General features: G+C 51.5%; 3 protein-coding genes across 3 annotated transcripts; 1 reads left to right on the plus strand and 2 right to left on the minus strand.

Moving 5' to 3' along the window:
* Nucleotides 1-1,540: 1,540 nt before the first annotated feature.
* On the minus strand, nt 1,541-2,773 carry LOC131285781 (uncharacterized). Its single transcript, XM_058314637.1, has one exon. It carries the CDS (start codon nt 2,771-2,773, stop codon nt 1,541-1,543), a length of 1,233 nt encoding a protein of 410 aa, XP_058170620.1.
* Nucleotides 2,774-5,078: 2,305 nt separating this feature from the next.
* Nucleotides 5,079-9,862, plus strand: LOC131286561 (PAN2-PAN3 deadenylation complex catalytic subunit PAN2). Its single transcript, XM_058315528.1, has 4 exons — nt 5,079-5,152; nt 5,235-7,751; nt 7,825-8,049; nt 8,531-9,862. Exons 1-4 carry the CDS (start codon nt 5,079-5,081, stop codon nt 9,729-9,731), a joined length of 4,017 nt encoding a protein of 1,338 aa, XP_058171511.1. The 3' UTR covers nt 9,732-9,862.
* A 1,265-nt stretch (nt 9,863-11,127) lies between these two features.
* LOC131288000 (uncharacterized) lies at nt 11,128-12,425 on the minus strand. Its single transcript, XM_058317095.1, has one exon. The coding sequence runs from the start codon at nt 12,404-12,406 to the stop codon at nt 11,429-11,431; it is 978 nt and encodes a 325-aa protein (XP_058173078.1). The 5' UTR covers nt 12,407-12,425; the 3' UTR covers nt 11,128-11,428.
* Between the last annotated feature and the right edge of the window lie 1,107 nt (nt 12,426-13,532).

Genomic DNA, 13,532 nt, shown 5'->3' on the forward strand with positions numbered 1-13,532 from the left:
ATCATCGTGTGGTTGTTTGCGATAAGGATTTTTTTTTTATGTTGTACGACAAGGCCTATTGGGGGACAAGACCTCTCTCAGAAGAGAGTTTCTGTGACCGAAAGACGGTATATCATAGATATCGGTTGTCATCCGTTCGTAATACCGGAGGATGCCACAGACTCGAGATTCGATCCCACACCGGTGGCGTGGTGTTTCCTCGCGCTACCGCTGCGCCATGGGCACCCCCGCGATATGGCAATACTGTCTAGTTAATCAGTGGAAGCGAAATCGACGCTTTATGTAGGCACGTGTTGAATCAATAGACTAAGTGGCCAGTAGATTCGACAAGAGATTGTGTGTGTTTTTTTTTTTTTTTAATTTGTTACTCGAAGAGGAAATCTTCAGGAAGACGCCCCACACACTAGGGTAGTGTGGGGCTTTTACCCACTAAAACCTCTCCTCGACCACATCCCCTGGGAACTGCCGCAAGGCTTTACTTCCAGTGGGGGTTGTGCTCCCGCACACGGCTAGCGATTGGTTTGTGGCTCCAATCCGTCGTAAATGCCCAACACGGGCCAGCCTCTGCTCCTCTCTCCACCTTATCTGCAGCTTCGTCGCAATCGGCCGCATTCCAGCACCAACTGCTACCCAGTTTTCCTCCGAAGCACACATCACTTGCGTGAGGTTTCTCGCCGTCAGCACCACTCCGCAGCTCTGCACCATCTCGACGCGTTCCTCGCGGAAACGTGGACAAACAAACAGGACATGTTCTGCGTCCTCCACCATCTTGCTGCACCAGGAATACCACGGGGCGCTGGCATGCTCGAAGCGGTGCAGGTAGGACTTGAAACACCCATGGCCGGAGAGAAACTGCGTGATGTAAAAGTCAATCTCTCCGTGTTTCCTCCCTACCCACGACGCGAGGTCTGGGATAAGGGTGTGTGTCCATCGTCCCCTGCCAGAACTGTCCCATCTGCTTTGCCACTTCCGCATCGTCTCCTGCTGAACCGCTGGTCTCACCGCACTGGAGCTGCCACCTCCTGCCGCCTTCCAACGATAGCATTCAGCGTCTTCCTCCACCAACAAGCACGTGGGCACCATCCCTGCAATCACCGCGACTGCATCCAAGGATATCGTCCGATATGCACAGGTTACCCGTATAGCAAGTAGCCTATGCACCCTTCCAATCCTCTCCTGGTACGTTGTGGCGCTCAGGGCATCTTCCCACACTGGTGCCGCGTACCGTAACGCTGACGTAGCCACCGTCGCTAGAAGGCGGCGTTTACTGCTTCTGGGTCCTGCGGTGTTCAGCATGATGCGCGAGATAGCTGCTACAGTCCGCGATGCCCTCTCACAAGCATATTCGATATGCGCTTTGAAGGAAAGCCGGTCGTCGAGCATCACTCCCAGGTACTTCAGCTGCCGCTGGGCGCTAATCTAGGAATCACCCATCCAGATGGACGAAGCCTGCCTCTGCTTGTGGCTGCTCACCAGTAGGTACTCGGTTTTGTGGTGAGCAATCCCGAGCCTGTGCTGCCTCATCCACGACTCTAGCCTACTACAGGCCTCGGCCGCAAGGATCTCCACTTCGGCTGCGTCCTCCCCAAGCACCCGCAGACAGCTCCTCAGCTGGTGACGACGATAGGACACGGGTCGTGAGATCGTGCTGCGGAAACAGCTCCTCTATGATGGCACGAAGTCTGATTGGGCAACTTTCCGGCGGGTGCTGGCCCTTCAGTTTATCCATAACGATCCTGTACGCGTTGCCCCACACATTTCTCTCGGCTTCGCGACAGAGGTCGAGGAAGCACCGCCTTTTGCTGGCTTTGATCTCCCTTTTCAGGGCCGATCTGGCAGCTTGGTACACCAGCTTCAGCTCCTCCCGACGCACTTCGGAGCGGGCTCTCAGCTGCTTCCTACGGGCCGTGGTGCACGCCGTCCTTAGCTCCTTGATAACTTGGTTCCACCAGTACTTCGGCCGACGTTTCGAGCTGGGTGGCCTCCTCCTCGGCATTGTTGCATCACACGCGTCCGATAGGACGTCCACCAGTTTAGCGGCACTGGTTAGTGCGATGCCAAAGCCCCCGAGGCTTAGATCCGCCAGAAACGTGTCCGAGTGGAAGCACTGCGTCCTCCATCCTCTCGTGACCCCATATCCGCTTTCTGATGGACCACGAGTATGTCCCACCGAAAAGTGAATGGCTTGGTGGTCACTGAGGGTATCGTCCTCTAGCACTCTCCAATCTGCTCCTGGCGCCAGCCGTTGACTGCAGAAGGTCTCGTCCACTATAGATGACCTGTCATTTCTCCGGAAAGTACTTGCTCCACCATCGTTGAGCAACTGGAGGTCCAGCGTCGCGAAGCACTCTGCAACACTTGATCCTCGCTGGTTGGTGGTCTTACTGCCCCACTCCACCGACCAAGCATTGAAGTCGCCTCCAACCACTACTGATCCCCTCCCGACTAACTCTATCGATAGCTTGTCCAGGAACTCCTCGAATTTCACGACAGGCCAGCTAGGGGGAGCATAAACACTGCAGCAAACGACCGAGTTAACCGTGGCTACGACAAACCCCTCGTGCTCACTGCAGTCGACACTCTGGATAGGGTACCTACCCCCGGCTAGGATTGCTGCCTTTCCCGTCTTGTCCACGACCCAGCTAAGATCATCAACGGGCACCTGGTACGGCTCCGATAGCAGCGCCACATCCACATTCTCTTTCACCAGCGTTTGCCACAACACCTGCTGAGCCACCTCGCAATGGTTGAGGTTGAGCTGCATCACCTCCATGTGCTTCTCTGTTACGAGCGCGCCTTGCAGTCCGGTCCTCCCTTACGATGGTTGCACCTATCTGCCGGACATAGAACACACTTCGGCTCCTTGCTGCAACCCCCTCGATGTCCAACTTCTCCACACCGCATGCAGGTGTTCGAGCGATCCGGCCCCTTGCAGTTCCACTGTTGGTGGCCTAGTCCCCAGCACTTGAAGCACTCCTTGGGTTTTGGGACCAAGCGCAGAGGGCATACGGTCCATCCAACTCTAATTTTTCGTACGGCGCCAGGATCTTGGGAGCAATGCTAGAGGCCACTTTGATGGTGGCCTTTTGCATACCTCCGTACGCCATGCGCAGCTTCACTTGCACCTGTGTGTCCTCAATGCCTACCTGGGATTTCAGGGCCTCCACAATATCCTCGGCCGAGGTCACCTCGTCGATGTTGCGGCACTCGATGGTTTGGGATTGGCTTAGCATTTTTACCTGCCCAGCGTCCCCCACCGACCTTTGCAGCGCTTCCTGGCACTTGAGGTCCGGTGCAAGCACCCCTCTCTTCAGCTCGATGAGGAGCTCATTTTTCTGGGTGCGCCTCACTCGGTACACGTTCTCCCCTAAGCTTTTCAGTTCAGGGTCGCACTTCACACGACGCAAAATGTCCGCGTACGACACCGCCTCTTTTGCGTCCACAAGGATGGCGTCACTTTTGTGACTCACTACACTCGGATTTTTTCGCACTTCTTTTCCCAACACTGAGATCGCTTTTCCCTTCTTTTTGCGGATATTTTGGGTTTGCCACCGCTCTGCCGCCTCCACCTGATCCCCACCTTTTTTCCTCTTGCTGTCTTGCTTGCTCCTCCTCGGGAGATCTTAGTGCCCGCCCTCTCTTGACCGTGCCGATCGAGGTCGGATCTGGAGTCGGAGCAACAGATCCATCTCCGCTGGTAGCACCCATCCCCACTGCCGTGCTTCCATTGGCGCCCCCCTCTATCTTCTCGGTGACTACGCTTTCGCGTTGAAGTTAGCGCCGCCACTAATTTCACCGCCATTTTTTTTATGTCTTTGTGGACGTTGTTTCTGTCCTTTGCGAACTCGTGGAGAGCTTTTGGCGTCTACAGTGCTTCCACAAGCCTCACATAGCCCCTTCTATCATTTTTCACTTGCTCCATTGGGGGTCTAGCCACGGGCGTTACCGCCTGGGTGCATGACGCAGCCTCCTCTGCCATTTCACTTCCCGTTTTACTTTCCACGTCCGCAGGTGGCGTTCGCTGGATTTTGGAGCTTCTACCAAAGAAAGCACCAATGTCCTTCATCGCCGCGCCCAGAGGATTACAGCGTTTTACAGTTCACCTAGCAACCGGTGCAGTGTATGTAGAACATCAAGAATGATAGCCTACTGCAGAGTATCTGATGTAGAATAGCAAAACACACAAGTGGCAACACAAACCGGTAAGTAGAATATCCATCACATTCTAGGATCTACCAAAATAAAAGTTGTCTCATGGATATATATATATATATATGACATGCAAAATTTGCAAGTAAACTGAAAAACAAAGCAATCGAAGTACAAGAAGGTAGCCCGGTAAAAGAGTATATGAGGCCCCGGCCTTAGCTATTCCCCCACATAAGTTCACGCTGTCCATCTTGTGCATCAAGGTTAACTAATATGTAAAAGTATATTGACCGCATTCAATCTCCACTGCTCCACTGTTTAAACCGTTATGTTCTTTCAAACGAACCGTTAGCATTTAAATATTCGAAAGAATGCATGAGTCGCGCTTTGCATAGCTTCAGGCGCTTAATGTGAACCAGTAGGAAGACAATAATCTAGATTGACGCCACATTTACCCTTTTCCGGTAACCCAATTCTTCCGATCTTTTCATCATTAATAGTTTTAATGCAATGCATTCGATTTTCCTAAACATTTTATCAAACGACAAAAACCAAAGCGTTTGTTTTTTTTCCCGAATCGTCGGATTCAAAGTTGTACCGGATTCGAGTCCGAATCCGAAACGAAACGATTCCATATTCACTTACCAGCTTACCCATCACTAGTATTCGCGGTCTTGACCAATTCCGCATCAATTCCGTTGTTTACATTTTCGTGGCACAAACGCAATTCGTGAACGCACAAATCGGTTCCTCGCGATAGCAGCATCTAATAACGGTGCTTTTCTTCCGATGTCATCCGGTTTGTTGAAAGTAGGACAGTAGGAGAAGGCAGCGGGCTACTAGATGCCTGATGTGCGTGAGGTGGTGGCATTGTCACAAGCAGCAAGCTACGATCGAAAACGAACCTGGAGTGAACGAGACCCGTTAGGATGGATTACGTCTACATGAGCGGCTCCGATCCGGGCAATCCCCGCGCCGAAGACATCATCACACTAACGAGTAAGTGGCCCTTAGCCCTCATTTACCCTTTTCAATACATGTTCCGTTTCCTGTGTACGTGCAGTGTACGACAACGATCCTGCCAGTGGGGCGGTGGTCTCGGAGTATTCGGACGCACCGGAGGCGTACAGTGCGTTCAACATCGGCTCGTCGGAGGCGGAGTTTATGGAGCACGGGATGATACTGGCCGACGGGGGAGACCGGTTCGGCGTTTCGACCGTGTGCTTCGACACGCAGGAAGAGCTGATTTGGATGGGAAACCAGGGTGGCCACGTTACGTCGTACTACGGGGGCACGATGCAGAAGTATACCTCGTTTCAGGTGCATGCGAATGAAGTCGTACGTCAGATAGCAACGATCGACGCGGGTATCCTGGCCCTCACACCGACCACCCTGCGGCACCAGATCCGGCGTGGATTGCCCAAGTTTACCTTCCGCTCGGAGCGCATGGTGGACATGGTGTGCATGATTGAGCACGCACCGGACCGGCTGCTGCTCGGTGGCCATCAGAGCGATCTGATCGAGTTTGACATCCCGACGTACAGCGAGTGTGGCAGTGTGCACGCCGGCCCGGATGGGTGTGCGATCCTGCGGCGTCATTCGCGGTATCTGTGCGCCGGCGATGCGTATGGCAAGATCACCCTGCGAGACCCGAACACACTCTCGATCGAGCACGAGCTACCGACGCACTCGGGCAGCCTTTCGGACTTTGACGTCCAGGGCAACTATCTCATCTCGTGCGGATTCAGTGGACGCCAGGGTAATCTCACGATCGATCGCTTCCTCATGGTGTACGATATGCGCATGTTGCGCCTAGTGTCCCCCATTCAGGTGCTGGTGGAACCGCAACTGCTTCGCTTTCTGCCCTCACACTGTTCCCGGCTGGCCGTAGTGTCGCCCCTCGGGCAGCTGCAGCTCGTCGACACGGTGGAGCTGAGTGTGCCACGCGTCTGCATGTTCCAGCTCAACACGACCGGCTCGCAGTGCCTCTCGTTCGACATCAGTTCCTCGAGCCAGGCGATGGCGTTCGGGGATCAATCGGGTCACATCAATCTCATCTCCGCGGTTAAAATCAACACCCCCACGCTACAGTTCAATCCATACTCGCGGGACACCGAATTCGCCGACACGATCGAGCCACCCCCGTTCGTCCCCATCACCGACACCAATTTCCCGCTCTCGTCGATCCTGCTCCCGCATCTAACGACCGGTGAACGCTTGCTAAGCGATTGGCCCGCGTGGATGAATGCGTACGAGTACCGCCGGCCGAAACCGATCGACCCGGAGATCCTCGCTACGATGAAAATGCAAGGTCCGATCGGGTACGCACCAAACCCGCGGAAATACCTCCGCAATCAGGTTCCCTATCTCGGGCCGGACGGTACGCCCGGTGGGATGGCCGGTGGGTCAACCGGTTCCACTGCCGCACACGGTTCCGGTTCGACGGTAAAGGGAGGCCCGCCCGGTGAGCAACCGGGCATGCGATTGGTTCCGCGCCGCTACCGTAAGGTCGAGGTCAAGTACAGCAAGCTGGGAGCACAAGACTTTGACTTCGAACAGTACAACCAGACCGGATTCGTCGGGCTGGAAGCGAACCTCCCGAACGCGTACTGCAACGCGATGCTGCAGGTGCTCTACTTCATCTTTCCCCTGCGCCAAGCGATCCTGGCGCACTGCTGCACCAAGGAGTTTTGTCTGTCCTGCGAGCTTGGCTTCCTGTTCCACATGCTCGACGTGGGCAGCTCGAGTTCGCCGTGTCAGGCCAGCAACTTTCTGCGCTCGTTCCGCACCGTACCGGAAGCGGCCGCACTCGGGCTGATCCTCTCCTCGACCAGCGCGAACGTGAACCTGATCAGCTTGATACAGAACTGGAACCGCTTCGTGCTGCACCAGATCCACCAGGAGCTGCTGGAGGCGATGAAGCAAAGCGAAACGATGCACTTCTACGAGCACCAGCTGCACCAGCTGACCGACCCGGGACAGGATGGGGTGCAAAAGTTCCAGATCGTAAACCACGGCACCGCGGGAGGAGGAGGAGGTTCGCCGACACGGGACGAGTCGGAAATTGGACGACTATTTGGCACGCAGCAGCAGACGACGCACCGTTGCAACAAGTGCAACACGACACGCGTCAAGGACAACGTGCTGCTGGTCTGTACGCTGCTCTATCCGACCACCACCACCAACAACGTCGAGGGCACGTTCGGGACGATCCTGCGCCACTCGCTCGGGGTGGAAAAGACGACCCCGGCGTGGTGCGAAACGTGCAACAAGTTCACACCGACCAACCAGAAGTCGCGTGTCACCGATCTGCCCGCCATCCTCTCGATCAACTGTGGGCTGGACAACGAAAAGGAGCTAGAGTACCTCAAGCGCCAGATGTCCCGAGCCGTCCCACAGCAGCAACAAGCGCACCAACAGCAACAACAACAGCAACAGCAGCAGCAAGCGCAGCAGACACAACCACCACAAACACCCCAACAACAGCAACAGCAAAATGCCACCGGAACCGGGTCATCGGATCCGTCGACCAACTCCGGTGCGAAAATGTGTCGCTACGGGACGAACTGCTCGCGGGTCGATTGCCACTTTGCGCATCCACGGTAGGTTGGGGGACAGCTCCTTAGCGTTGGTCGATTTGTTTCAATTAATTTTTGGACATCTTTTTTTAATCAGAAAATCATCCCCATGCGTCATTACTTCGGCCTCGTCGAGTACGTCCGCTGCGGCGCACGGTATGCAAAAGTCCTGGTTCCCGCTCAGCTTCCAGATGTCGCTCGATGAACAGAAGAACTTGGAAATCAGTTCCCTACGGACCGCTTCCAATGGGGAACCCGTTGTTCCGGTGGTTCCAACGCCGGGTAATGCCGCTGCGAAGGAGCAAACGCCCACGGATGATGGAACGGAGGAAGAACCAGCGATTGGTAAGAATAAAGAGCGGGTCAATTTGAAACGAATCTGACAACACCCGCTTACAGACAGGGTGTTCGCTCGAGCTAATCCCTGGTTATTTTATTCTGATACCCAACACACTGACCTTTTTAGTGCTGTGAAATTTATCTGAATATTGGGACGCAATAATGGGACATAATTTGTTTAAATTAACTGCACATAATTTAAAATTAGTTACGCACTCTGCATTAATCCACTCATTCCAATATTGTTGGTATTTGTTTCCCAAAGCGTACAATTGCTCATAGCCTACTTAAATTTTATTGATTGGAGCTTACGTATACAGATCAATTTAGAACCATAAAAATTCATTCCTTTTAATGATGGTACACATGGAAACGTGCGGTTAAAATTTAATTTGCTAATTTGTTTTTCCTTTGTGAAGCATTATCAAACTAAAAATACTAATCATTCGTCTTTCCCCTACCATTCCAGAAGAAACCGCCCCTTCATTGAAGATAACAAAAATGTACAACTTGTCGGCGGTCGTCTGCTACATCAACGATGGTTCCCAGCGGAACCTCGTCTCACTGGTGCACGTCCCCGGAAGCTACCACGACCTCAAGCAACCTCCTGCCGCCGGTGGCGAGTCTACCTCGACGGCATCGGCTGGCAGCTGGTACATCTTCAACGACTTCAGCATCTCGCCCGTGCCCGTGCAAGAAGCTGTCTGGTTCACGCTCGACTGGAAGGTCCCGTGCGTGCTGTACTACACGTCCAGTGCGCTGGCGGCGGAACAGTGCCAACAGCGTACCGGAGACACACCGGTCCCACCGTATATGAACCCGTTCGCGGCCGATCTTTTCGCGGAGGGTGAGTTGGGTGAGGAACGGCAACCGCTTGAGGGGGACAATCGAGACGGCGGTGATGGGAAGAATATTAGCGATGCTGGTGGCAAGGACGAGGGTAATGGTCAGGAGGATGGTAACAAGCACGGAGACGAAGGGGGAGACTGTGGTGCGGTGGTGTTTAAACCGCTCGGAAGGGGTGAGGTGTTCCGGGCCGGTGATCTGGTAGCGATGGACGCTGAGTTCGTGACGCTCAACCCGGAGGAGAGCGAAATCCGATCCGATGGGAAAATGTCGACGGTGAAACCGAGCCACATGAGCGTCGCCCGGATCACGTGCATCCGCGGGCAAGGCACGGACGAGGGTGTCCCGTTCATGGACGACTACATTTCCACGCAGGAACAGGTGGTCGACTATCTGACCAAGTTCTCCGGCATCAAGCCGGGCGATCTGGACGCAAACTTCAGCAGCAAACGGCTGACGACGCTGAAGAACTCGTACCAGAAGCTCCGATATCTCGTCGACAGTGGCGTCACGTTCGTCGGGCACGGGCTGAAGAACGATTTCCGCGTGATCAACATCATCGTGCCGCCGGAGCAGGTCGTCGATACGGTGCACCTGTTCCATCTGCCGCACCATCGTATGGTTTCGCTGCGCTTCCTCGCCTGGCAGTTTCTTGGCATCAAGATCCAGTCGGAAACGCACGACTCGATCGAGGACGCACGGACGGCGCTGCAGCTGTACAAACACTACCTGCGGCTGCAGGAGAAGGACGAGTTCAGCCGAGCCCTGTCGACGCTCTATGAAACTGGCAAGAAGCTCCAATGGAAGGTACCGGACTAGGAGTAGGCCCAGGTTGCGACTCGAGGAAAGATGATCTCGCTGTGTTGCAGTTTTGTGATGATATGCTCTACCCTTTTTCTGTTCGTTTTATTAATCCATTTTATTCATTCGAGAAACTTTCTTTCACTGTTTCAAAACGTCCTTCTCTTTTCCTGTCCCGTTCACGAATGTTGCTCGTATACAAATGGGTCGCTACAGGATTGTTCGCGATGGACACCCAGCAGAGGGGTCACTTTTTGGTGCATTTTTCTAGAGATTACGAAACGCCCGGAATAATGTCATAATCGATAGTTGTATGTTACTTTCATTTTTGTTTGTTTCGTTCCCTTTACGTATGTAAATGTCCACAACCAATAAAACTATTTTCTCTTAGCTTTCATAATTTTTAATTTTTCATTTCATACTTCAAGCACGCAAACATTTTTTGCTATTTCCCAAGTAATTTCTAATTGTGGATCCAATTAGCCTTTTTTTTTGTGCCCACAGTTTCTTTTTAAAATTTATTTCCTCCAACTGAAATCCAGTTCATTCTGCATCGTTGTGTAAAGATCCATTGGGCCATGTACTCGGTGCGGTTCTTAAAGTGTACAAAATTATGTCGTTTTGTTTCACGAAATGCTCGACATCCTTTTTTATTTTTTGTTTTCATCATTCAAAAGTTCGATAATGATGTAAGATACCATGTTTTGATAATAAAATACACTGAATACACCTAACAGTAGGACGGCTACACATAGTTTTTGGTTCTACGTTGTTCACAGCAATTAAGTTTTACAACTACGAGAAGCCGAGGGGTAACTTCTTAATGTAATAGGAAATGTATTTAAGATTTTTTTTATTTGATTGAATTCCTTAGTAAGAGGAATTAGTAAGCCCTGTCTTTTTGTATACTTTCTAAGAAAATACTAATAAAGATGTAGATTTGAAAACAATACAAAAAACTTATATCTTCTTCTGCTTCCATTGTGCAGCGTCATTGTTTAATTTTTAAGTAAATGAACTCTCCTTCTTCCTGGGAGTTTGGGAAATGAGAAACATATGTTTATCGATTGAATTTCTATCGACCCTCCCAAGGGAAGGGAGGCAAAATATAAGGAAAAAAAAACACTATCGAAAAGAAACAGTCCTACGACGTAGCAGGCTAAATAATTCATCGCCTACTGAATTCACTTATCCGAGCTTCTTGTCATATAATTTTCTTAAGCACAAGTTACTTCATAGTTCATTTGTAATAAATCAAGTGAAGAGCGTGTGCAAAAAATTTCTTCCAACATCGTCTTGAACCCTGTGTAAAAGTGTGTTAAAAAATCTGCATTATTTCACGTCTTTTCTTTTGTTTAGTATTTTCGAAAAGTCCCTAAAAATGCATATATTAACTACAGAGTTTGAAACAGTTTGACTGCGTTGTAAATATTTAAATAGACACATCTTTCTATACAGATATGATTGTACTGGCAATTTTAGTGGTGGAGGAATTTTAAAATGTCCAAATCGGTTTAAATACGGTGAAAAACGTGCTTCTTCTAAGAGCAAGAGTTTGCTTGCTAAATGTATAAGTGTTTATCTACCGTATTTGTTTCTTATCAGTTGCAAGAAGAGATCACATCGAATTTCGTATTCTTACATGAACCTTACCATGACTAGATGGGACTTTTCGTCCCATGATATGGCAATGCTCGGCAATTGCAATCCGTTTCCTAGTGGCGGTGCAACATCCGAACGCGTCGTCTAACCTCCGGTGACGATCCATTCCCAAGCCCACCAGAGGGCATCGAAGCCTTCGTCATATGGGCGTCCGTGTCCCAGAAGGAATCCACTGACGTGCGCCGTCCAAATGGTGAGGGGCCGCCATTTCTTCCTCCCATCACGATACCCGCTGGAGCGGGGCCAGCTTGTCCCAGACCCGGTTGTGTTCGCATCAGCGCTGGAACGGATTGCCTACGTAGCAGTGGGGCCGGCAGTCCCATCGAGGGCGGTTCCTCCGCGGCTCGTGGGAATTGTGGTGGGAACGCCTGTTCATCCATCGACCGCTGGATGCTCATCGAGGGCTGTGAGTAGTGTTGCTTCATCATGCGGAATTGTTTTTGCTTTTCGCGTATCAACGCCTGGTAGTTTTGCAGCGAAAGGCGTCGCTGGGTGTGTTCCTGGGGTGTTCGGACTGCGGTGAGGTGTTTGACGATATCAACCCCGGCCGCAAGCAGCAGAATCACCAGCACCGAGAGAAACACGTACACTGAGGAGTTCGTTTCTTCCGGATGTACGAGTTGATCCTTTCTACGGGCAGCTTGCAGCGTTTTGTAGTGCAAACCTTCTGGATCCGGACCACTTCGTGGCCTCCCACCTGGTGTACTGGGTGGTATGAAAAACACCTCCACATCCAAACACCGGCCCGGGTATTGCTTCAAACGGTCCCAAACACCGATGGTGCCCTCATCTCCGCTAGGATATTTCGATGGACCGTCGAACGTGGGAAAGCCGAAGAAAAAATCCTCCCCTGGTTCACCGAGAGGCAGCGGCCTGTTGAGGGCTCCGGTACGCTTGAACTTCGACGACGACGCCCGAAACGACGCTTCCCGTTCGCGACTGACACCGATACGATTTTTGTAGAAATTAACCACAAATATAAAAATTAAAAACGTTACACACGAGTAGAGATGTTTGTACGCGGTTGACATTCCGGTTGATTACTTCCGTCCCCGGGTGCTACTGGGTGGCGTAAGGCAGTAGGGACCAAATACAACTGCCCTGCCCTGCGGTGCCTCTCAGAACCGCACTATCGATAGTCGTTAGCACTGAAAATCGATATCGGTTGGGACACTGATAAGAAAACGGCCTCCGCGTTCGGTTGAGTGATGTTTTCACTCTGCGCGACCGTGACTCAATTGTAAAGGGAGATTGTGACGAGGTTCTAAGGGCACATACAGGTGGTTGGACACACACGCACAGTACCTGATTCGGCCGGGAGGTTTTGTTTGTGCTACCCCATCGGGGAGAGCACATGGTACGTGAAGCATGCGCAAAGCCGCTGTCTGCTCCAGGATTAAGCATTTTCAAGGATCACAAGTATCATTGGTTTGTTTTTGTTACGGGATGTAACACAATCAATTCTTCATCCTATGAATGAAAGTGTAAGCAAAATATTAAAATTAAGCAAAATATGCAATTTACGAAGTGAATGGAAGCATGTTTTGCTGAAAGTAAAAGTAAAAAATCACATTTCACCAAATGCAGCTACACAAACTCGCGCCAAAAGTTGTTTACATGAACTATAGTCGTCTCTTTCCATCGCTGTAAACGTCATCGGTGTACGTCATCGATGCTACTGAACACCACACTGTAAACGCACATTACAAACTCAACCGTCAACATTCGGTTGTGGGTTTGATAGGAAGGCCTGGGGAGAAAGGAAACGCGCTTTATTTACCTCCAATTTCATGTTTTTTGTGTTCGTTCGCAGAGTGACGCCGTGTTGCTGAACCGCAGCCTTTAGCTCATACTGCTGTAAAACTCGTTGCCTATTTTCCCCCACGAGCAGGGCGTGGAAGTAAAGGGACCGGAGGTTTACAGCTACCGGAGCTGCATCATTCGAGAAGGTCACGTACGACGTAACGCTGCAGTGTATGTTTTTTCGGTGTGGTTCGCGTTTTCGATGTACCAGCGAGACGCGATTCGATTATAGTCGATAAAAGGCAATCGTCGCCGCACGACGTCTCTTGAAACGGTCCGGAAAAGAGCCGTGTCGTGTATAGATTTGTGCGGTCGCTGTTGTTGGTGCACCCGGAGCAGATGCACCACGACATA

This window comes from Anopheles ziemanni, chromosome 3, assembly GCF_943734765.1.
Source record: "Anopheles ziemanni chromosome 3, idAnoZiCoDA_A2_x.2, whole genome shotgun sequence".
NCBI lineage: Eukaryota > Metazoa > Arthropoda > Insecta > Diptera > Culicidae > Anopheles > Anopheles ziemanni.

Excerpts from the sequence above, each read along its gene's own strand:
- LOC131288000 (XM_058317095.1), bottom strand. The coding sequence starts at position 12,406 with ATGTCAACCGCGTACAAACATCTCTACTCGTGTGTAACGTTTTTAATT.
- LOC131285781 (XM_058314637.1), bottom strand. The coding sequence starts at position 2,773 with ATGGAGGTGATGCAGCTCAACCTCAACCATTGCGAGGTGGCTCAGCAG.
- LOC131286561 (XM_058315528.1), top strand. The coding sequence starts at position 5,079 with ATGGATTACGTCTACATGAGCGGCTCCGATCCGGGCAATCCCCGCGCC. Across the intron at positions 5,153-5,234 it reads ATCATCACACTAACGAGTAA|TGGGGCGGTGGTCTCGGAGT; the intron begins GTGGCCCTTAGC and ends CGATCCTGCCAG. Across the intron at positions 7,752-7,824 it reads TGCCACTTTGCGCATCCACG|AAAATCATCCCCATGCGTCA; the intron begins GTAGGTTGGGGG and ends TTTTTTAATCAG.